At 36.6% G+C, this 25,561-nt stretch overlaps 1 protein-coding gene and 1 long non-coding RNA gene across 2 annotated transcripts; both read left to right on the top strand.

The window, feature by feature from the left end:
* The first annotated feature begins 9,364 nt into the window (after window positions 1-9,364).
* Window positions 9,365-10,608, top strand: LOC122820594. Its single transcript, XR_006368830.1, has 3 exons — window positions 9,365-9,487; window positions 9,848-9,883; window positions 10,350-10,608. It is a non-coding gene; the product is annotated as an uncharacterized LOC122820594 (long non-coding RNA).
* Window positions 10,609-10,654: 46 nt separating this feature from the next.
* On the top strand, window positions 10,655-24,752 carry LOC122820676. The gene is made up of 23 exons (XM_044098245.1): window positions 10,655-10,669; window positions 10,720-10,984; window positions 11,730-12,014; window positions 13,079-13,201; window positions 14,163-14,216; window positions 14,308-14,364; window positions 15,437-15,496; window positions 16,045-16,104; window positions 16,619-16,675; window positions 16,771-16,830; window positions 17,133-17,189; window positions 17,281-17,331; window positions 19,076-19,177; window positions 20,543-20,809; window positions 21,040-21,303; window positions 21,434-21,682; window positions 22,368-22,478; window positions 22,633-22,648; window positions 22,744-22,814; window positions 23,176-23,226; window positions 23,414-23,474; window positions 24,286-24,327; window positions 24,451-24,752. The coding sequence occupies exons 1-22, from the start codon at window positions 10,655-10,657 to the stop codon at window positions 24,293-24,295; spliced, it is 2,346 nt and encodes a 781-aa protein (XP_043954180.1). The 3' UTR covers window positions 24,296-24,327; window positions 24,451-24,752.
* Window positions 24,753-25,561: the final 809 nt, after the last annotated feature.

Here is a 25,561-nt window from a genome sequence, read left to right as displayed (position 1 = left end):
GTGTCCTTCTTCCAACAGGACTTTCTGTCCCACTCCCACTCAGTCTGGTCTCCGGTTGGTCGTCGCCTCATTCCAGCCCCTTCCCACTCATTGTTTCAGCCAATCAGAGGGCTGCAGAGGCATTATGCTCTGCCTACACACACAGACAGAGCCTCATTCATTCATTTAGTCAGTCAGTCAGAGCACGATATTTTGTCAGCTCAGTTAGTGCTTCAGACTGTTACAAAATCAAATCTTTAGGGTTTGTCTTTATCTGATTCAAGTGTTACTCAAATCAGCAAAGGCACGTACACATCAGCAACCTTCAGTCCGAGCCAATCGGAGACCCGTTGTCCAGGGTTTGCACTTTGGTCTGTAATACTTCTGTACAACACAACACAATATGGTGGAACCCATTGTGACAGCTCTTATTTTTAAAAATATCATGATGCTTCTCTCCCGTACTACAGCAGTACAAGAGGTAAGCAGGTAAAACACTGCTTACCTCCAATGCGTTCGTCAGTGAAATCAGGTTGAGCATGAGCCCAGGCATGGGGGTAAATAATCAGAGATAAACTGAAGTTTTGTTGTTTGTTTTTTTAATAGAAAAACCTACAGGATTATTGACTGTGAGAAAGTGAAGAAAGAGTCAACGCTAGCTATATAGAAATTTACATGGAGATCAACTTGGAAGGGTATAAAGAAATTAGTTGGTGACCAGATGGTCAAGATACGTATTGGCTTGGCTCTTTCTCCTGTCTGACTTTGAGGGAGTCTTGAGTTTGTCCTTCCTGTTCAAGTTTTCATTCCTGCTGCAAACGTAAATAAAATGTGTTCTTATCCAATCCTATGTATCGGATGCTGATCTAGATTTTTTTTTTTTTTTAATTGATGGTGTCTCCTTGTGTTTACGTCTGCCCTTTTCCCACTGAGCTGATTTAGTGTTTTTTATGCAAAGCTGTAAAGCAGGCCCTCCACATAACTCGATATTAGTGGTCTCAAACTTTTACAATGGTGTTTACATAGACAGAGTGCTGCCGTTCTGTCTGTGTTGTGTCCAGGTCATGTGATCGTCTCCGGGCTGTGAGTGTAGGCAGAGAGGTCAAAAAATCAACTGCAGTACCAGTCATTTACTTTAATAACATTTAAAACAAAGGCTTGCATTTATAAAGCAGGGAAAAACAGGAGGAGGAGGTTGTTATTCAAAAAGAAAATTATATGTTTTGTTTTCTATTTCTAGTTTCCATTTTCACAAGCAATACATTAGTGCATTACATATGCTTGGTTTCTAAGTAATTTTATGAGTGGTGGTTAAATTACACACAGATTACATAGGTCTTTATAAAGCTGAAAAATGTCTTGGTGATTTTAAAGGATGGCAGATGTTTGGGCCACTCCTCTTTCTTCTGGACCTGAAACAGACCAAAGTAAGTTGCTACGGACACAATAAGCAAATAGAATGGATAAAGTAAAGGAAATAACCAAAATGTCTCGACTAAAATATTGAAAGCATTTACACAGTTTCACTATCTGTGTTACCCTGCAGAAATATTTGCGGGTAATTCTGCTATAATTACTGGAATCTAGGTTTGAATTCAGTTTAGTTCAGTACTGGACTAAACTCCCACTTGGTTATGAGTTTGAAGTCGTTCAGTAGCTTTATTACACTGCTTCGATGTGTCGTCATTATTAGCGTCTTTAATTAAAATGCGATATGTGTATTTTCATGTCTTTATTCATACAAGTAAGGTGATTAAATATCATTTTATTGTTTTTGTGCATACTGCTTGTATTGCATCATTTCAGCTGATCACAGGATGCAGCACTATGGTCTCCTTCTCCTGAACTATTAATGTAACATTTATACACATCAGGCAGTCATGATGTTACATTTGCTAATATTTCTACATGAATCAAGGTGTATACTGTACCAGTGTCAAGATTTCTGCTTGGACGGATGGATTCGTAGATAGCTGTGTCACCTACAGGGTAAAATCAGGATATTTAGCATAATGGGAATATATATATATATTTCTGGACAGCAAACAGCATTGAATTCATCATTCAGGCCTGACCTTGGGTAAGATGACTGTAAGGACTGTCTGGATCCGGGTCGGTCTCTTGTTTTTCACCAGAGGCTCGACTGGATTCCAAACGTGAAGAAAGCTCTGGAGATCGAACAGGAACAGGAACGTATGTGTTTATTGTGTCAAAATTATTCTTCAGAGTTAAGGAATTCAGAATGACGTTACAACACGGATCTGTGAGGAGACACTGAGATCATGAAATACGGATTTGGGATTATTCATTTTACAATTCTTACCTTTAATTTTTCTGAGCAAAATTATTAACAGCAAAGCCAGACTTCCACAGAGCAGGAGATTTCCACAAATCATCCCGGTCAGAAGTGGAGAAGTTTCAGGTGAGCCGCTTCCCTCTGTAATAACACACCACTTGTTAACACTGGTGCTGTACTGGCACGTCCTTGGCTACGCATGGCGTTGCTCACCTTTTTCACATGGTGGACGAGTTACGCTGGTAGGAGGAGTCGGGTCTGCTGCTGACTCTGACTCCTCTGTTGCTGCGTGTGGTAAAGTAACAGGGAAAATTACTTCAAGAACAATTAAACAACTTTCATGGACATGTATATTGTCCTAATTTTCCCACCGTATACTGTGCAAAATCGAGATAATACAATCACAATCACGTTTTTGTGTGTGTGCCTGCCTAAATTATTTAAGTGCAACTGGATTCATGAAGTTGTTTGCGTATGCTAAATGGAAACTTACGGTTTGTGCCGACTTTCAGCGGCTCACTGAACTCTGTATAGTAAACCGGCTCTCCTCTTCCTCCTCTGCACCAGTACAGTCCTCTCTGGGAGACGACGATTTGATTGTTGCTCACAGTAGCATCCTCTCTGGGCATGACTTCAGAGGGTATTTCATCCATATACCAGAAGTATTTCCAGGTAGATGGTGACGTATTCACATAGCAGGTCAGAGTCCAATCTCCATTCCAGTGAAACAAGTCAACATTTAGCGTTGCCTTTGGTTTGGTTGCTGTTCATGTCGGAGAAATATATAGTTAAAAAAATGGCATGAAAGTTTTTAATTTAAAAGTTTCAATTGCATACGTTAAATATAAAAAAGCTTGTTACATGTTACATTCAAAAAAGTTACCACTGAAGCATAGTTTCACTAACAACATCCATCCTCAGTCGTAGGATCAAAAAGTCACTAGAAATAGTAAAATCTATTACGATGGCAAATAGGGAAAATAACTTTTCTCCTTGTAATCAGTGAAGGCATCATTAGAAAATTACTTGACTCAATGTTTTCCTTCTTTTTTGTCTTTTTGACAGTCAAATGCAAACTATTTCTGTATTTTCAATATTATAACCAGACCCAAATCAAGGAGAGTGCGCAGGAGTTTTGGATTTATTATTTAAATGGATAAACAATAACTCAAAGTAAAAAGACAAAAACCCTTACAAAGCACAGTAAATCTGATGGGATAACTCCACGTTGTGGGATGCGAGTCCATCTTCTGTTTCCCTCTGCACCAGTAGTCACCGTCACTGGAAACGGAGGCATAGAAGACCCAGTCCTCAGTGCTTTTCACTGGTTTTTCCGAGCTTGTCGTTTTCCATTCGTATTCCCACTCAGTGCAGTCACCATCCGAGATGACGCACGTCAGACTGACCCTCTCTCCGATAAATATTTTGATCCAGCTGGGATTTTGTGTTATCTTTGCTGCCTTGGAAGGTGTGTCTAAAGGTATAAAACATGAATTACTGACAAGAATTCAAAGTGGAAGTTGATTTTGTATGTGACGCACGCATTGCTTTATGGACAAAACTCTTAATCAAATTCAAATCAAATTTTATTTGTAAAGCACATTTCAGCAGCAAGGCATTTCAAAGTGCTTTACATCAAATCAAACACAAAAAACACAATGCAACATAGAATCAACAATCAAAACAATATCAAGTCAGATTCCGTCAATAAATTTGCAATTGATTACGTTTCGAATACAACTCTAAACAAGTGGGTTTTAGTTGAGATTTAAAGGAAGTCAGTGTTTCAGCTGTTTTACAGTTTTCTGGAAGTTTGTTCCAGATTTTTGGTGCATAGATGCTAAATGCCGCTTCTCCTCATTTGGTTCTGGTTCTGGGGATGCAGAGCAGACCAGAACCAGAAGACCTGAGAGGTTCTGGAAGGTTGATACAACAGCAGCAAATCTTTAATGTATTGTGGTGCTAAACCATTCAGTGATTTATAAACTAACAACAGTATTTTAAAGTCTATTCTTTGAGCTACAGGGAGCCAGTGGAGAGACTTTAAAACTGGTGTTATGTGCTCTATCTTCCTGGTTTTAGTGAGAACACGAGCAGCAGCATTCTGGATCAGCTGCAGCTGTTTGATTGATTTGTTGGACAGACCTGTGAAGACGCTTTTACAATAATCAATACGACTGAAGATAAACGCATGGATGAGTTTCTCTAGATCTGGCTGAGACATTAGTCCTTTAATCCTGGAAATGTTCTTCAGGTGATAGAAGGCCGTCTTTGTAACTGTCTTTATGTGGCTCTGAAAGTTCAGGTCAGAGTCCATCACTACTCCCAGGTTTCGGGAATGATCGCTGGTTTTTAGTTGTAATAACTGAAGCTGTGCACTGACTCTAGATCTATGACTCTAGATCTATAACTCTAGATCGTTCCTCTTTAGGTCCAAAAATAATAACTTCAGTTTTGTTTTTGTTCAGCTGGAGAAAGTTTTGGCACATCCACACATTTATCTGTTCTAAGCATCTGTTCAGTGATCGGATGGGGTCAAAGGTCACCTGGTGACATCGTAATGTAGAGCTGTGTATCATCTGCATAGTTATGGTAGCTAATATTATTTCCTGTTATAACCTGAGCCAGTGGGAGCATATAGATATTGAATAAGAGGGGTCCTAGGATTGAACCTTGGGGTACCCCACATGTGACCTTTGACCTCTTTGATGAGAAGTTTCCAATTGAAACAAAGAAATTTCTGTTCTTTATGTACGATTCAAACCAGTTAAGCACTGGACCGGAGAGTCCGACCCAACTCTCCAGTCGATTCAGTAATATGTCCTGGTCAACACTGAGGTCCAACAGAACCAGCACTGTGGTTCTCCCACAGTCCGTATTTATATGGATGTCATTGAACACTTTTACGAGGGCAGTTTCTGTGCTGTGGTGAGACCGGAAACCAGATTGGAAGGAGTCAAAGCAGTTGGTTATCATTAGGAAGCTATTTAACTGTTTACACACAACTTTTTCAATAACTTTGCTGATGAATGGGAGTTTGGAGATCGGCCTGTAATTCTGCAGTAGTGATTTGTCCAGATTGTTCTTTTTTATCAGTGGTTTGATTACTGCCGTTTTCAAAGCCATAACTTATTTTGTCGACCGTAACTGTGTTGCTGTCCTCTGTGAAAACAACTGGATTTTCTCTTCCTCCTCTGCAGTATTAGATACCATCTTCTGAAACAGTAATATTCTGTTCTGCTGTTCCACTTTGTATCATGAAAGATTTAGAATATTCTGATGTTTGTTTTTTGAACCAGTAGTATCTCCTGTCTGCAGATGCGTCCACAGAGCAGGTCAGGGTCACTCTGCCACCCGCTGGCGTTTCCCTGCTGTCTGCTCTGAGTGAGGCCTGAAGGACCTTTGCTGCTCAGTTGGCAAACGAAGAAAATAAATACGTAAAGTTTACCTTTTTACCTGAGGTATGTTTCTAAGTGTTACTTTCTATGTTCTAACAAATTGTTTATTTTAAAATGTCATTCTTTTTCAGATTTCCGGTTTGCTTTATGTTCTGGTCATTCGAGAACTTAACATTTACCCACTTCCATCTTAAATGATGAATAAACTGAGAGTTAAATGCAAAGATCGGCACTAACCTTGGACAGATCCATAGTCGATGAATGAACCAAACACTTAAAAAAATAAAAGTAAAATGTAGGAATTAGTCAAAATTAAACCAAAAAGAATACAGATTTCTTATTATATGCTTGATATTGATAAATACATTTTGGAATTTGAAAATTGTTCCAGTTTTGTTTCACATTTTTCAAAAATATTATTGATACATTAAGACTTCTTGCAAAAAAAAATAAATAAAAATAGTATCCCTTTTAAAATGATACAAATAAAAGTTGTTGTTTTTTTAGCCAAGATGCATAAAGAAAACAAAACCAAGCTTTTACTCACAAGTTAGGAAGAGTGCAGATATCCAAGTCGGTATCATCCTCAAACCTAGCATTGAAGTACGTCTGTTTTCGTCTGACAAATAAACACTCTGCTACTCAGGGACAGTTTTTATATCAGAATGACACCAGCAGTATCCCAGTAGCTGCCTCTGATGATCTCATTTGTCTTACAAAGAAAATGTGAACCACAGACTTAATTTAAACACTGAGCGCTTCACACATTTTGCAGCTTCTATGAGTCAGTCTGGAAAATTAATTGTAAACATATCCCCCCCCACTGCATGCTTGTAGGTTTTGCATAAACTTTGTGCATGATCTGAATGAAGTTGATGAAAAACTTAAACACAGTGCATTGACTTCATAATGATTAGTGTTTCTCAATCAATTTCAACAACATGTTGTTTATAATTCCCAGCAAAAATCAAGCAGGGTGTGTTGTTTTTTTTATGTTTTATGAGGTGTCATGAGTTTAATCTAAATTATGCTTAAAACATGCTTCAAATCAAAAGCACAGCAGCTACTGGACACAAAAAAACCTTCTGGTTCTCAGAGATGCTTTACGATGAAACATTCGTGCACACATTCACATGTTGCTGATGACAAACTACTAAGGCAGCCTGACAGAAGCGAGGCTGCCGCCTGGCCTTCTGCCGGAGGATACAACGACAGAGTCAGACGAAGAAGGAATCAAATCGATTTCCCCCTGGATACAGAACAAACTCCTACCACTGTTGCCACTGTCACAGCATCACTGATGATGCAGTGACGGTGCATCACTGATGCGCAAGAACTGTGTGAGAAAGCTGTGTTATTGAAATACTATTCATATAATCTAAACATCCATCAAACTATTGTATTAACTCGCTTCTACATGCAGGCCAGTTCCTTTTCTCCAGCAGTCTTTGGGTGAGAACCCAGATACATCTAAGGATCAACAGGTATTAGTTTTAGTGAAGTGTAAGACAAAACTTTACTTGACGGTCACAAAACTGTCCACAACAATAGAAGTGTGATATTTGTTGGGGTTTAAACTAAATACCCAATACTCTCAGTGATGAAGGTGTGAAGCCTTGTTTGCAACATTTCATTTTAATGTTCCATTCCGCATTGGAGGTGCCGAGAGGTGTGAGTGAGATAAACCTTTAAATAGACCCAAATTCAGCTCTGAGATGTTAACACCTTTTAGGCTATTGAAACTGTCAAGCCATGACACACAGATTGGACCAAAGTGAAATGGACTCTCTGCTGTTGTTTGTTCTCAAGACTGTGGTCAGCTAGACTGCACGCCAATGTTGACACAATCTAACACCTGCTGCACAAAGGGCATTAATCTGACTGTATGTGGAAATGTGGTTGAAGACATCATCATGATTTCATTCAGCTTTTCACACCTGGTCAGTATTTCTGTTTTGTTTCAAGCCTAAATTTAATCTGACTTTACTTTGAGAACACTAGTATCCTCAACTTAGCATGCTAAGTAGCTTGTAGCAGCAGAGAGCCAAAGACAGAGTGGATTATTCCTTTAATATACTTAAAATTTTTCATTCAGAAAATGTCACTGAAAAGACTGGGACATAATTGCCTCATTTAAATAAATTCTGCTTTTCCGCATGTTTTACCTAACATGCTCATAACACAGCATGGCCTGCACTGAAACCATGCTCAGTTAAATAGTTTTTCGGTTTCGCCAACGTCGGGAAGTTTTAGGGACCTTTTCCCATTTGTGCCCACCACCAACAATAGCCACCAGAGGGCGGTGTTCATCAAAATGTCCCAATTGTTTCTTGAATATCTGATAAGTGGAACCTATGACACAAGAAGGCTCATGTCTCCGGTCCCATGAAAACTCAATTTGAAAATTTTCAATGTATCAACTTTTGTGTTTTGCAAGAACCAAGTTTTTGACTGCAGCTAAATGAGACACTTATGATGCCTTAAGCATTAAGATTCCTGATGATGACAAAGCCATATAGACTTAGATACAAAGTAGGTCAAAGATTTCATAAGACTGTGTTTTTTAATGCATAGAAACTGTTTATAGTTTAACTATAACCATTCTGAGAATCCCAGGGTTAAGCTGAGTTAGCTGATGGCAGGCCAAAAGAAATCACAAAATGTTTCAACGGGAAGTCACAGAAAACCCAAAATAACACCTGAAGAGATACTCAACTAACTTTCTGTTGTTAGTTTTAGTGTTCCTGGATAAGAGTCTAAAAGTAACACTCAAGGGAAAGTTTGGAGGTAAAAACCTTCTGACTAAAAAGAAACAAAGACCTGTCTCACTATGTCAAAAATATACTCAGAACCAACAAAAACAACAGTAAAACTCATCAAAAGGCGTTTTTCCCTTCACATTTGACTCGAAATGAACGCAACATTTCAGAAAATGATCATCATCCCCACAATCAAACATGGTGCTGGTATGTGATCATCCTTTATTCATTGTTAATGGAACCACTAATTCTGTTCTCATCCCAAAAATCCAGGTAGATAAATCTGTGGCCACCACTCGTCACCTGAAACTCAAGCCCAATTGGGTTAAAACAATGATACAAAATACACCAGCAATTCACTTCCAAATGACTAGAAAAGTCATTGCAGCCATTCATCTTTGAAAACCTTTAAATGGGGTTGAATTAAAACAATTAGTTAAAAAGAGTGGCTGCCAGTTATGATTGCTTGATTGTATCTAGTTACCACAGCTTGGCATTATTTATGTATGGTGACATTTGCACAGTGTACATGAAACAGTCTTAAGACTTCATAGGAATTGCACAAACAGAAACTTTCTTCAAAGCAGAGCTAACCAAACTTCCTGCACAGCCCTTTGAAAGGCTAATGTGGTCATGAAGAAGATGGTTGCTTGAAGTTCAACACCCTAAATACATTCAGTTTTTCACATTCAGCTGATGCACCGTTGTGTTTTGGCCATATTTTGTTGTTCAAGTAGTTTTTTGGGTTTTTTTGTTTGTTTTTTTGGTTAGTAGGCAACAACTATGTAATCCATTTTACAAATAAATAAACAAGCGGGTGTTTTTTTCTTAACCATGACTGTAGATTTCTCGGTATTGGACAGGAAGTATGACATTTCTCTGTGACGAAACCTAATACAGAGACGGGGGTCTGATCTCAGGCTGAATTGAATCTAATTTCCTGTCCTGTGGGTTTTCTCTTTGTAGCATTTGACTGAAACACTTTAAAAAGGCAGAATTATCTGGCGTACAAATGAGGATGAAACCCACTTTATATTACGTACTGGACAAACTGAGTAAGTATTTAACTTCACTTTTTCATTTCAATTAGTGTCGAGTATTTCAAATGTTCGTCAAACTTTTGTCAACAGTACAGTGTTGATAGACCTTTTTTCTTTTTGATGATTACATTTTCTTTTCATGGCTGTGCAGTGCTTCTAAACCGTGCCGTGGCCTTTGTAGACAAAAAACTGTTGCGCAACAGAAATTGGCAAAATTCTGATCTCTTGGTACGAGAAAATATTAAGTCGTTTTCCTGAAAACATTTAATAATCAGAACATCTGATCGACACTGGACAGACCGGACATGTAAAACAGACACCTTCTGTTGTTTTACTTTAACTTGTTTAGTGTAAAACTTTCAACATTTACTTTAGTGTGGATCATCTTCGTCTGCTGTGGACATGCTCGAGGTAACTTCACTTTTATTCCTGTCAACATTTGAACACAATTTATTTTTTTGACACAACTTTAGTTATCAGACCCCCTAAAGGTCTCCAGTGTGTGTCTCGCTATAACAAAACACCTGCTGGAAGATTAGAGACATTTTTATGTACGTGTTAAACAATTACATTTATAAACTTGAAAGGAATGTTTTTTCTTCCTCTACAATAAAAGCATATATCCAATATACATTAAATGTATATTTCTGTAAACTATCAACATTTGTAAATTATAGCAGAAAATAAAACAACTACAAAAAATTCTATTACTTTTTATTAAACTTTTCTGTACAAACAGACTTTACAGTGATTGACTTAAAGCGACAGGTTGATGCTTTAATAGTTTGTAAATTAGGAGTGATACAAATACATGTTGTTACAACATTGGTGCTTTTAAGTTATTTTTTTTAACATATTTTTGTGTGCTTGATAACAGCAGATAGACCCAGAGTCATTCTGACAGCAGGTACAACAACCATACCAGTAGGGGGCAGTGTGGCGCTGAGCTGCTCGGTGGAGCCCTCTGCTGGATGGGAGTACAGATGGTTCAGATGGACGCCGGAAACTCTCCGAGTTCAAGTCAAAAACGATAGTGGACTAAACAGAATTATTAATGTCACACAAGGAGGTTTTTATCAATGCAAAGGTGTGAAAGAAACAAACAACCTCCAAAGTTATTTAAGTAACAGGACTACAATCCAAATAACCTGTGAGTTTATTCAGATACAAATAGAACTAACAATGCTGATTTTTCTTGTCTGATTTCATGCTTCTGTTCATATCTGCTGTTAACAGTTTCTAACAAGGTTGTTGTGATTCGACGACCAAACTGGCCTCAGATGTTCAGTGGTGAGACGATCACTCTGACCTGTGAGGTCCAGGGAGGAGAAACCACTGAGTGGACGTGTGACTGGAGGATAGACGGGTCGTTCATACACAGGACAGACAGTAAAGACTGGACTTTCAGTGTTTCTGAGTCCAACAGAGGAGACTACAGGTGCCTGTGTTTTCCAAAGGATGACTGGTTTTCCTCGACAGAGTGGAGTGAACCCATTTCACTGTCAGTATTACGTAAGTCATGTGTAAGTTTCATGTTTTCTAAGATTTAATTTATGTTTTTCAAGGATTTATTAAATAAATCAAAAAAATTACCACCAAAACAAAGAGACCGTGTGTTATGCATAACAGATAAACATAACCAAAATACTATTATAGTTGGGTGGAGTGGAATTTTTATTTACAAAAAAAAAACAAATGTTTTCTTACTTCCTCTGGCTCTATTGTCTCATAAAGAAAGAGAATTTAGAAAAAGCCTTTATTTTGAGCTATGATGTCTGCATTGGCTGCGAGGGCTTCAGGTTTTGAAGAACGATGAGAACAAAGTCAAAGAAGCAACTGGCTTTGAGTCGGTCAGACTCTCACATCAGAGCCTTGCAACAGAGCAGGAAAGAGCTCCTTAGTAACAAACGTCAGTTCATTGTATTCATCTTCTGTGCACTCAAAGAAAAGCAATTATAACAAAGATAAAGGTTCCATCAACGTCTCTCCTGCTTAGAATAATTCAGGCCACGTTTGATTGGCCTTTTTCAGATTTGGAACAAATCTAGAAAAGAAAACTTTCAACAAAGCCATTTAATTTAGCAAAACTGGAAGCTGCTGATCAGATACAAACGTTACAGAAAAAAGATTACATGAGGAGGCTAGTTTATGGAATATAATGTGAGACCAGCTGTCTCCTATGCAGAATTATAAGTGTGATTCTCATCTATGCTGTTTTCTGATATATTTGTTGTCTCTATGCTAAACTCGCTGACAGGGAAACCAAAGGCCCATCTGAGTACGGACAGCATAGAGCTACCAGCAGGAGGCAACGTGATATTAACCTGCTCACTAAACACATCGCCATCATCACTGGTTAGTTTGAAATATTTCTGGTACAGAGGAGAAAAATCATCAGAGCCTGTGAGCTCAGAAGATGCTGATTTCCTTTCAAATGGACAAATGAGCGTCTCAGAGGAAGGACTGTACTGGTGCAGAGGAGGAAGAGGAGAACCAGTTTACTACACAGACTACAGTGATCACGTCAATATCACTAAGAATTGTGAGCTTAACGTTTTCTCTTTTTATTCCTTACTTTTTACTCTCAACTTCAAAATCTGTTTCAAGTTTCGCAGGATAACTGAATTAAATCCAACAAGTCCAAAATAAACTTCAAAATAACAATGAATTGGATTTTTTTTTTCTTTTTTTTTTTCCATTTAAGAAAATATCCAGTTGTTCTAAAAGAACAAAACAGGAACTCAGAATCGTCCCCGAAATTTTTTTTATTAATATTTTTACACACATTTTACACTGAATTATCACTATATAAAAGTCACATTATTATAAGCATTTTAGATTTTCTCATAACATTTAATTGAGTAAATGATTAGAATCGGTTTTTAATCATTTAAATTAATAAGAAAAAAAAAATAGAAAAGGACCAGAGAATGTCTTGTATCCAGTTACAAATGTTTACAAAATATTCTTTACCTTTAAAGCATTGCTTTATTCATAGTTCTTGTGCAAGACGCCTTCGTTGGCCTTAATTTGCAAAGCAACATGCAGAAAGAGAAGAGGAAACATTCTTTCATTTAAACTAAGATAACTAACCAGTGTTACCAGTGTTGCTCCTTAATAGTCTCTACTGGAGGCTTCTTACTAAAATAAATCATCTTCACACATAAAATCTCTACTTTCTATCAATATACATAAACTCACATTACATTACAGCGATAAGTTACGTTTTACTTACTGCCTTGAAAGGTTACCGTATGCATTGTTTTTGGAAAAAAAGTATTTTGTTGCCTTTGTTTTTAATACATTTGTGATGAATAAAAGCAGAACTGGGACTAGTTTTAAATGCCACGTATTTGAACGGATTACAAGTTATGGATTGCAGGTACAACAATGTACAACTCAATGCACCTCTTATTTCATGTTTTACTGCGTAATATATGAAAAGAAAACCCCCAATGGAGCATCACTCCTTCAAAGATGAAAATTAAATCATTTAAAAGAAGGCTTTGGATGTGCTGTAGATTTAATTTCTAATTGACTTTAAGTCGCCCTTTATACTCATCATTTAAATACCACTTATTCCTTTTCCATGTTTTATATTTCCAGTATCCGTTGGGTCCAGCGGTCCAGTCGGCTCTTTGTTGTTCGTGCTGCTGGTTGTCGCTCTCCTTGGTGGAATCAGTCTAATTATCCTGCTGCTGTTGTTTTGGCGCAGCAAACAAAAAAAAGGTGAAACGTTTTCCCTCCCTCTTCTGGATCAGCCTCATTGTATTTCAAATTAATCCAGAACACAGATGCATTCTGATTTTATGACAAACAAAAAAATAAATAACATAATTTGAATGACACTATAAAAATTATTTCCACAGATTTTCACAGATTTTGCAATGAGTACATGACATCTCATCGTCTCTTTTCGTAAAATCTTTTCTGCGCGTCTTTATTGTTGTCTTCTGGTTGTTTTTCTAATAAAGTGGTCACATTTGTTCTGCTTTAGATTAAATCCATCACAGAGCTCCAACCAGACCGTTAACCATGAAGTCAACCAGAGTGAGCTGAACGCCTCCCAACCTGAGGGTTAGAACACAGATTAATGCAGTAATTTATGCACTTTTTTAAATTTCACTTTCTTAAATGAATAGAAGATAAACAAGAAAAATACGTGTTTTTAGATGCACTTTGTTTGGTCACGTTAAAGGAAATTGGAATATGTGCTCTGGTGAGGCTTATTTGTCAGATTGAAAGCAGCTTTTGAAAACTTTTTTAGCAGGTCATAAAGATACATTTCATTTGTACCACATTTCTGTAACAAACCATTTTTTTAAGTGATCTGACTAAATATTCTAAACCAAAACCTCATGTTTTCATGTGCTGTAAGAAGAAATAATTGTTAAAATTAATTTAAAAAATGTTTTAAAAGTATTTTAAAAAATCAGTTTGCGTGTAATAAATCTATATTATGTGTAAATTAGTGAACTGAGTTTGTGGATAACTATATTATTAAAGCCTCTTGTCCTTATTTATTCTTTAAAGTAAACAATCCTTCCCTCAGTTTGTCACTCAGATCCTCAGAGGTCAAAGGGAACGGTAGAGTATTTTTGTTATAATTGCTTATAATGTAACTTGTTGGTCAATTAGGAAGTTTAATTATGAACAACTCGTATACAATCTGTGAATATTTTATTTGCAGATAAATCCAATACTGTGTACTCCCTGGCTGGATTCAAAAACTCTGGGACAAAGAGTAAGATGGAAACATATTTAGTTTACAGCAGAAGAGCAGAAATCAGAGCGGATTTTAACCTTCAGTTCTTTGGTTTTGTTCACCTCCACAGGGAGTCCTGATCCACTAGAGGGCGCTCTATGGTCATATGTGAAAACACAAGCAATAGGTAATTCATGCTTTCTGTAGCTGTAAGAGGCAGATCATCATAGACTTAAACAAAACTGTTTATGTTATTATTATACATATACAATGTGCTTTACCTGCTAATGTGAGTCACTGAGATTAATTAACTTTTCAAGAATATTCTGCTTTATTAAACCTCTAATTCTTATTTACGCTTTACAGTAATTAACACTTGTTTCAATTAGTCTCTCAAATGTTGTAATCTCAATAATAATGGTATAATATTTTTATTAAAGTTGTTAAAATGCCACTTATTGGTCAATTAGGAAGCTAATTACAAGCAACAAATATGTAATCATTGAATATTTTACTTGTAGATGAATCCATAGACAATGGGTACTCTCTGCTTGAAGCCCAAAACTTTGGGACGAAGAGTAAGACGCAAACACATTCAGTTTATAGAATCAAAACACAAGTCAGAACTGTGAAATATGTTTTTAATAACCGTTACCATGTCATGATGCATCCTTTCACAGATGATCTGTGAAAGGAACGAGCTCTTCCACCTCCTCCCAGTGAAAGTGCTGCTGTTTTCAAAAACACACGGCTCCCAGTCAAAAGCAACCAATCAGAGCAAGGAGGAGGGTTTTAGCGCTGTCAATCAATGCTGCTCAATGTGCTAACTGTGGAAAAACACCTTGCAGTTACAGGAAAACAGGGACATTTATCCACCATTATCTGGGAAAATGCTAAGTAGTCTTAGCATTATGAACCAGCTGTAGCTCAGAAAAGAACAAGCTGGAGGGTGAAAATGAGAGTCATTGACAACACTAAGACCCTCAAGAATCAAGATCCTCTGTCTTTTCCCAATGCAAACGACAGAAATACAGAAACAGCCAATTGACCCACCTTCCTGGTTCTGGTGTATTTCTGTCGTTCGCATTGGGAAAAGACAGAGAAATTAGATTCTTTCTTCTTATATTACATATTGATAATTTTAACAAGTATGTAAAAAACATATATGTATGTAAAAATATATATATATATATATAAAAAAAAAAAACGGTACATTTTGCAGCTTTAACCTTCAGGTCTTTCTTTTCCCAACTCAACAGAACTTCCTGTTGGTCCAGAAGTGGACACTGTTTACGCTAAAGTGAAAAAAGGAGCTACAGGTACTGGCAATACACCTCTTCTTACTGTCTGTGGCCTTTTGTATGTTTTGACTGGTATTTTACAGATTTGTCTTTGGTGATGAGCTCAAAGTCTTTAAATTGTAAAGACTTTGCATAGTTTTTTTTTCTCCAAAGAGTCTTTGCGGCGCTAGTGGCTCGTATTTTTGTGACAGTAGGCAGACAGGAAGGCGGGTGAGGACATGCGGCGAGGGTCGCCGGGACTGGGAGTCGAGCCCGCGATGTCCGCGTCGAGGACTAGGGCCTCCAAGCGTGGGGGCGTGCTAACCCCCTGCGCCACCACAGCACGCCCCAGCTTTGCATAGTTAGTTGCATAGGTGCATAGTTACACCAGACTCAGACCTCTTTCGCATTGGGAAAAGACAGAGGAATTTGATTCTTTCTTCTTTTTTTTCACCAATTGTTTGTCTTATCCTATGATGACATATTAATAATTTTAACAAGTATGTAAAAAACATATATGTAATTAAAAAAATAACGTTACATTTTGCAGCTTTAACCTTCAGGTGTTTTTTTTCCCACCTCAACAGAACTTCCTGTTGGTCCAGAAGTGGACACTGTTTACGCTAAAGTGAAAAAAGGAGCTACAGGTACTGGCAATACACCCCTTCTTACTGTCTGAGGCCTTTTGTATGTTTTAACTGGTATTTTACAGATTTGTCTGGTGATGAGCTCATAGTCTTTAAATTGTAAAGGCCCCTTGTCATCACCCTAATCTTTAGTTCCCTCCAAAGATCCTCCACAGTTTTCTGATTCACATCAGGACTCTGGTTTAGCCACTCCATTCTTGCTACATCCCTGCTGTAAAATTTTAAAGACTACTTTAAGCCTCAGTCTGAGAGATGTTACAAATATCTGGGCTGAGCTACACGTTGTGTGACTTTACTCAGCAATGATGGCTGGTGAAATCTTGCAGTATCAATAGTATACTGCAAGTATCAATACTAATGGTTTTTTTTTTGTTAATCTCAACAGAACTTCCTGTTGATCCAGAAGAGGGTGCTGTATTTTTGTCAGAATAGTTAATCCTGCCAATTGGTCACTCTGAAAGCCCAATGTTGTGTAACTGTTATACTGTATAACCCTTGAATATTTGTTTTGCAGATAAATTCATAAACACTGTGTACTCCCAGATTGAAGGGAAAAATGCTGGGAGGATGAGTAAGATGAAAAGATATTCGATTTACAGCATCAGAGCGAGCAGCGATCAGAACTGTTACTAACGTTTGGGTTTTTTTTTTTGTTCATCTCAACAGAACTTCCTGTTGACCCAGAAGAGGGCGCTGTTTATGCTAATGTGAAAAAAGGAGCTACAGGTAATAAATAAATCCCTTCTTAAATTTAGTTGCATGTCTCCACTGGTATTGAGAGGTAGAACCTTTTCATTCTCAGACTTGTTCTGTTTCTGTTGTTCTGAAGAAATCCACACTGTACTGCTGGAATTGTATAACTACAATTTTTAATGAATCTCGATGCCAGTCGCCCCAACTTTGTGGCTGATGTCAGTCGGAATAGTAGAGTACTTTTTTTCTAAGCAGATAAGAATGTCACCAAATGGTAAATTAAAAAGCCTCAAGATATGCAACTGATGTGTAATCCTTGAATATTTTCTTTGCAGATAAATCCATAGATACTGTGTACTCCCTGATTGAAATGAAAACCTTTGGGACGATGAGTAAGACATTTGATTTACAGCAGCAGAACAAAACTCAGTCGGAACGAGTTTTAACCTTCAGGTTTTCTTTTTTTTTTAATCATCTCAACAGAGGATCCACATGATCCACAAGAGGGCGCTGTTGGCTCTGACGTGAAAACAGGTGCAGTTAGTTCTTGCTGCCTTTTTTCTTACTGTAACTTGTCCTCATGAGATTAGACTCAATTAAATTACACATCAGCTTAGAGTTTAGACGATAATCTGCCTTATTTAACAAATACATACAGCCACTACAGATCAACAGAAAAATGACAGAACAGACACACAGTGGATAAATTGTTTCACTGAATGTCCAATTCTCTGGGCTTGTATTTTTTCTTCAGACTCTACTGCAGCGTCTACTGAGATTAGCCATTTGAAGAAAAACAAGAAAAAAACAAAAGGTAAAGAAAGAGAGAAATTTATTTCAAGAGGTTTTTGCCCAGATGGTTTAAGAACGTTTAGTTGTCGCCTCTTTTTATCTGAGTGGCACGCGAGTTACGCTAACAGTTACCAGATGACGAATAAAATATTAAAAGATGCCAATTGAAATGTGTATGCAGATACATTACAGCCTTCCAGTTTAAATATGCAACCTTTTCATCTCTCAATTCACAGGAAAACGGAGTCGTTCAGCATATGCAGCAGTTTATGCTAACGAGTCAGGAACAGCTGTGGCTAGCGATGGTCCCATGTCCAGAAAAGCCAAAAGCCATTAAACCCTCATTGTTTAGCTGTTTTCTAAAATAAACAGCATCTCAAAAATGACTTATACTCAACTCAGTAATTAATTGGAAAACATTTACCGGTATTATAGCAATAAAACTCCAAAATTTCTGTTCTAGCTTTTCTGGTAATTTGAGATTTTAACTTTAGTGATGGGTTTGATGTCTTCAAGGTTGAAAGCCCTGCTTGATGTTTTTCTGATGTTGACTCACTCCAAATATTTGTCCTCAGTCCGACTGCAAACATCAGAACTAGAAAGCAACCAATAAAGGATTCTCTGTCAAGATAAAAACTCTGGAAAAACTCTTACATGCATTTATCTTCAATAGATTATTATTATTATTATTATTATTATTATTATTATTATTATTATTATTATTATTATTATTATTATTATTTCGTCAGCACAGATCTCAAAAAATATGTATTAAAATAAAGAAAACAATTACACTGCTGCAGCTCATATCCAGATTGCTGCTGGCAGAGTCCTGACTAACTATGGGGAAAACAGATTGCAGTAAACCAGTTCTTAAATCACTTCCCTGTCTGACAAAGGACTTAATTCAAACTATTGCTGATTGTGTAAAAGGCACTGAGTGACCTTTGGCCTCCCCACATTGGAGTTGATGTTCATGTGTGTACTGGTTCTGCAGATGGGCAAAATCTACTGGTTCTTTTCAGTCAGGCCTAAAAATGGGCCTCAAATTTACATTAATAATTTCTTTTATGTGATTTATAAAATGTATGATTTTTCATTTAAAAGCTGTTTTGTAATGCAGTTCTCTTTACCTCTGCTCCTTTATTTTGCTGTCACATTGAATTACCTTGTGTATGAATAATGCTGTCCAAATAAACTTGTCTTACCTTCCGATTGAACGAGACTGAAGGATTTTATATAACTGGACTTGAGTTGAAAAATGTATCAGAATTTACAAAAGCCTGAAGTACAGTGGCCAAACTCTACCTCCGTTCTAATTTTGTTAGAAATTGCTTTGGGTTTTATTTATGAAACGGGTAAACAAGAGAAAAAAGAAACAAAGAGAGGTTTGGCAAAAAAGCTTAAAGGAAAGTAGGGAAATAAGAAAAGAGGAAGAAAGAAAGAAAGAAAACAACACATTAGGAAACTGTTTCTGCAGAAACAGAGAAAAAAAGAGAAGAAACCACAGTGACAAACAACATACAGTATATAAATACACCAATGAGCCTGAAAAGCACACATACATTTTCACAAGAAGCATTCAGTGGTAAGATAATGTTTATCTTCAATCACCTTGAATGTATAATTAATGGAATTATTAGTAAAAAATAAATTAACAACTCCTAAGGAGTGAAAAGTTCATTCGTAAGTGATTGTAAGGTGTAAATGTGTAAATGTACTGGAAAACCAAAACTGGAAATATCTGATCGTATTTGTTCTTCATTTCTTGCTGATTTGAGTCAACTGGGTGAGAAATTTTAGATAAGTTGATAGGAAATGTTTAAATGTTCTTTGGTCAAGCTAAAATGAAGATGTGGGAAATGTTACGAAACTCGATGATCTCATCGCACAGAGAAAAAAAATGTGCCAAAACAAGCGATTCAATGCTTATATGAAACCTTAACGATTGTCTCGATATGAAGGACGTCTGTTGATTTAACTGAAAGACAGATTAAACTGGTGTTCATGTTTAACTAAACTTTTTTCATTACAATTATGTTTGAACTTATTTATTGTAGAGACAAATATGGCAGTAGGATCACTGGGAGGAGGCAGATTAGCTTGATATTTCTTTTTCTTTCACAGAATATCTGTTTCATATCCTACTGTCAGGACATGGTGGCAGTTTCAACAAATACATAAAACATTTTAGATTGTATAAGCTAACATAAATCATCACTCCTCCACCAACCCTGCTTCAAGTTGGAGAACAATAGTACATTATGGTAGGAAAAGTTGTTCTACAGTCTGCAGGAAGATTTGATCATTTTGAAGTGCTTAACCACAAGTTATGTCTTTTTTTCTCTTATTTTTAACAAGTAAAACAACAAAAACATCTGATGGTATAGCTCTGCCCTGAAATATAAGAATAAATAAAAAGTGTCTTTGTGTTATATGAACAGAAGTGCTATTTTTTCACGTTAAAACACGTTTTTCTCTCTCTCTTTCTTTTTTTAAGCATATTTGCTGTAACTTGCATCAAGATAAAATATAAAAAATATTAAACTTCATGTTTAAATACTTAACTTCCTGTGTTTGAATGATGCAAAGGGCCACTTTGGTGCATGATGGGGTTTTTTCTCAGATGTAGAGAAATTAGCTGAAACCTCTGATGTCATTCTGATGGGAAACAGACAGGATATACTGAAGAGGTTGTGCTTGTCAAGCTTCAGTGCTGGATGTTAGCGTGAGACGTACTGTTCTCTTTTATCTGAACTTTTTTTTTGTTTGTTTATAATGGCAAAAGTTTTAGCCTTTATTTTCCTGCTGAATACTCTCCTCTGCTCTGGACGTGCTGAAGGTATCTTGATTTTATTGTTCTTCATATGCATGCTTTTTTTGATTTGATGTATGAAAATGTATTACAAACATGCATTAATATATGTGCTAAATGTTTTGTGCTGCGTTTTAGGTGCAAACCTGATTGTTGATCCCAACTGGTCGACTTTTCATCCTGGAGAGAGCGTGACGTTCATTTGTGACATCAGTGAAGGAGAAGAGACCAACTGGCAATATGAGCTTAGAAGAAATGGAAAACAATTTATTCAATTCAACCCGCACAAAAGCTACACATTACAACGTATCCAAATCGATCACAGTGGTGAATACCAGTGCTGTGGACTCAGGAAGAGCTCCAAAGATACCGACTGCAGTGATACTGTCTCTTTAACTGTTACTGGTGAGTCCAAGTGGATTTTCAATTTGACTGCCTTAGGGAGTTAAAAAGTAACTTCATTTGTTTATTCTACTTTAAATGAAATCCTTGTGCAGAAAGAGTTTGGGTCATTAAATTAAGACAACTATTATTAAGATACTTGACGATGAGACCTTTGAATATTTGCAGTCTGCCTGACTGAAGAATAACTACACGTCTTGACTGAATAATTGACGTTTTTATTTTAACATCAGCTCAACCCAAAGCCAAACTGACTGCAGGTCCCACAACCATACCAGTAGGGGGCAGTGTGACACTGAGATGCTCAGTGGAGCCCTCTACTGGATGGAAATACAGATGGTTCAGAAGGACCCAAAACACACCTGAAGTTGAACACACTGAAGAAGGAAACAGAGATATTAATGTAACACAGGGAGGAATATACCGATGTATTGGAAAGAGAGGAAATGGAGACTATCCCAGTGTTATAAGTGATGAAGTGAGCTTCAATATAACCTGTAAGTTCAAATACTTTTGTTAAAATGCAGTTGATTATTCTTTACCCTTTAGCTTAAACTCATGAGGTGTTATTTAATTTATTTTCATGTTTTGGTTTGTTTTGCAACTGTCCATATCTGATGAAAACAGTTTCCAACAAGGTTGTTGTGACTCGACGTGAGTTGATCACTCTGACATGTGAGGTCCAGGGAGGAGAAACCACTGAGTGGACGTGTGACTGGAAGAAATCTGACAAACCTGTAAAAGTGGGAAATGATAATCACCTGACTGTCAGTGTTAATGAGTTCAGCAGTGGAAACTATATGTGTCGGTGTAGACGCAGAGACGACTGGTATTCTGTGACAAAGTGGAGTGAAAAGATCCCAGTGTCTGTGTCAGGTGAGTCATGATGTTTTTGGGCCAGCCCAACACAGATGAGCATCTCCCTGAATGTACTAATAAGTTATTGCAGAACATTGAATATCTATTTTTGTAATCATAAAAAACACAGTTTACAGAGTTTTATAAATATCCCGGCCAAGTATTGAGTTAATATTGTTGATTATCACTTCCTGCTTGTTTCTGACCTGGGATCATGGAAATATACGGATAACAAAACCCGTCTTTATCCATCTACCCTAAAGGTTAATCATGAGGAACCATAGTATGTCAGGATACGTGTCAGTGTCCATTTTTCCACATTTAAACTTCAATCCAAATAATTTTATTAAAAAAATACATAAACGCTACAAAAGCACTAATGACATTTAATTCCTTGTTAATGTTTCTTGTTTACAGTGAAGGTCTTAGCTTCATTTCTCATTTAAATGTTATTGGTATCATTATCATCATGTCTAACAAATATTTACAGATGAGCGTTCCTACAGCAAAGCTTCATGACTTTTTTTAACTTCAGATAAACCATTTAATTCAGTTTATACAATAAAACCATTGAGCTCTTTGAGAAAAATCCATACAGAGACTGAGAATGTCACATTCCTTGATGTCACATTTACATTTTTTAGCAGGAAATCATGTCTTGGGGTATAATAATAACTAACAATAAATTACTTATGTTTTCCAGTGTCCAGTCCAGTCAGCTCTTCGTTTCTTGTGCTCTTAATTGTTGGATCGATTAGTGGAATCGTTCTCCTCGTCCTCCTGCTCTTGTTGTGGCGATACAAACGGTCCAATGGTGAGAACATTTTCTTCTCACACTGAATCAGATTACTTTATCACCAAAAACACTTTATAAATGATAATATGTATCTGTAATAAATAAAAAAAACCCATTTCATCTATTTAATTCTGGTGTTAATGATGCCAATTAATTTTTCAATCTTCCACAGATTTATGCTGCGTCCGGTCAGTTTGTAATATCTTCTCATTTAAAACATGAACTTCTGATTCTTTCATGCATTTTTACCTTTAATTCACTTTAATATTTTTAAATTGTTCAGCAGCCAGAGCTCTGCCACCAATCATGGAGTGGATCAGACCGAAGGTCACCTTTACAGCTCTCTGCTGCATGGTTGGTCACCAAATAAATGTCATTATTATTTATAAGAACTTGTTTTCTTTGTTTTGTTGATTCATCTTCATGAAAGCAAATATAATTTAAAGGCTCAAAGTCCAAATGGAGCTAATTATTTCTAATAATTGAACTTTGTTTGTGCTGAACGTTTTGTCACAATTAATGCACCGAAGTCATGGCTCTGCTGCTCAACATAATGAAATACAGTTAAGTTATTTCCATGAGTTTGTTCAGGGCAAATGGGTCGTAATTACAAAAGATTACAGTCAATGGAAAGAGTAAGACAGAAAAGTGATATGATTAATATAATTGCCTTCAGATCAGAACTTTAATCTTGAAATGTTTTGGTTCACTGCAGGCACCACCTCCCTGTATGAAACAGTTCATCCACGTGGAGCCACTGGAAATGGTAACGTTCATGTTTTAAGACAGACCTGCGACATCCAAGTGATTTAAAAGGAGATTAAAGCCAGATGAATTTGACAATGCTGTGAAATACTCTGAACTTTAACTCTTCACAAAGAGGAGTCGTTAGAAAACATTCAGTGGATTGTAAATTTAAATTTAAATTTTCATCCATGTTGCCATTTTAACAGAGAGGCGTCATCATCCAGAGGAAGGTTCTGTTTACGTTAATGTGAGACCAGGACATGAAAGGTCAGTGACATTATTATTATTATTATTATTATTATTATTATTATTATTATTATTATTATTATTATTATTATTATTATTATTATTATTATCATTATTATTTTATCTATAAATGCATTTATTTACTTATTTTTTGGGAGGTCAAACTGTCTTGCCACATTTGACTTTTCTAGTTATTCTCAAGTACCTTCTGATGGACATTGATTACGGTTCTGATCTATAGTCCCGAAAATACGGTACTAGTAGTGTTGCCTTGATTCTTTCATGCATCTTTGAGAAATCTTTTAATCGCCCATGGCAACCATTCAGCTGTGCAAAATACCTGGGTGGACTTAGCTCCGCCTTCAAGACGAAGCTCCTCCTCATAGCTGCAGCTTCCAAGCTTCTGAGTTTCCGCCTCACAGAGCAGTCCTTCCCCCACAACTCCTGCACTCTGCTCCTTCAGACTAGCCTGCAGCAATTGGCAAACACTGGTTGTTTTGAATTGGTATCTCATGAGCTCACTTTATGAGGTACTTCTTATTTCAACGCTAATAAAAACATTGTTAAAGGGTTAACAGAGGAGCGATGTTGTTATGAGGAGGCGGAGTTTCAGAAAGAGCAGGAGCTTCTTAAAGAGACAGGGGCCCACTTCCAGGGTTTTAAGTTGCAAAGTCAAAAATCTTTTAAGTCTTATAAGAAATGTATTGTGTTTTTATAACAACTAAAAGTAACATAGTTGCTCGATTGTGTTATAAAATGACAATGTTTGCCTGGAAAATAATTCTGTCCCTTTTTTAAAATAAACTGTTCTGATATCCGGTTTCTGTTTTAGACGCCAGTGAAGGTGAGAACTAGCGACCCGAACAACAAAACGGTAAATAACATCCTCGTCAATCATGTAAAAACTTTGTTATCCAAGATGTTTCTTTTGGATAAATTAAAGCACATGCTAATTTTGTAAATATATGCTCTCCCTCTCCCTCTTTCTATCTCTCAGCAGGAAATTGGAGTCCAGCAGCAACAGATGCTCCACGCTATTTTACAGTCAGAAACAAATAATTCTGCTGCCATGTTTTGATTATATGTTGTGATGATTGTTGTATTTCTGCAGCTTTAAGATGCCAAAGACGATCTAATTATGCTATATCTCTTCAAGAATCAGATTTTTGCTTTTTTTTTCATAAATTGAAATGTTGTAAGATTCTTGAGAAATAAAATTAAAGATGAAATTTACAAACTCCCTTCTTACCTACACAGCTGGATTTGTAGCTTTTACAGTTATGCTATGTTTGTAATAAATACGAGACTGTCACAGAGTTTGAATATCGGTGCCTGTTTTCAATGAAATGAGTGAAACTTCATGAATGCATGGTGTGTAAAACATTAATGATGTTGATTGGACAGTTTTAAAGATTTGTTCAGTGTTAAGAATAAAATATTATTTAAGTTTGCAGATATCTGCATGAGTATTCAGTCCGTTACAAGTTAAAAGCGAATAGAATATGTTTTTGTTTGTTTTGTTTTTTTCAAATCGGTGCAAAGTGATCCTACATGTGAACTTTCATTGCTTGGTCAGTTTACTGGTTTTAAAATTGATTCCACAATCTGAAGAAAGATTAACAAGATTAACAATCAGGTTGTTAACATGTGCACCAAATTGTGATTTTATGGTGTATTTATTTAAATAACACATCAAACAATTGATTAAAGGCTCTACACTAAAGCATAAAGCCTTATTTAGCAGTTTTCAACAAAATGGCTTCTGTTGGGTGGACAGGAAGTGTCAGTTCTCCATGGTGAAACACAAAAGACTGAAGTCGGAGGTTTTAAAATACAAAAATAAATACATTTTTTAAAGTTGGTTTGATAAATTCAGTGCAACTTGTGTCGAAATAAAGTGCAAAAAATATTCCTCTGACTCACAGAAAGTCATTATCAAGCCGGGAAATCATGCTTGTTGTGCAATGATGTCACTTCCTGTGTTTGAATGGTGCAGATAAAATGAAAAAAATTAACAAAATGTTCACTTTTGACAGTGTTTGCATTGCCTTCTCTTCTTATGTAACTTTTTTTAACTTAATTTTAAACTAAGTCAAAAGTATAAAGAA

The sequence above is a fragment of the Gambusia affinis genome, linkage group LG18 (genome assembly GCF_019740435.1).
Source record: "Gambusia affinis linkage group LG18, SWU_Gaff_1.0, whole genome shotgun sequence".
Taxonomy (NCBI): Eukaryota; Metazoa; Chordata; class Actinopteri; order Cyprinodontiformes; family Poeciliidae; genus Gambusia; species Gambusia affinis.
The sequence above is the reverse complement of the archived record's forward strand: the minus strand, read 5'-3'. Positions and strand labels throughout refer to the sequence as shown.

Excerpts from the sequence above, each read along its gene's own strand:
- LOC122820676 (XM_044098245.1), top strand. Across the intron at positions 12,015-13,078 it reads CGTCAATATCACTAAGAATT|TATCCGTTGGGTCCAGCGGT; the intron begins GTGAGCTTAACG and ends TTATATTTCCAG. Across the intron at positions 17,332-19,075 it reads TGGCTCTGACGTGAAAACAG|AGAAAAAAAGAGAAGAAACC; the intron begins GTGCAGTTAGTT and ends CTGCAGAAACAG.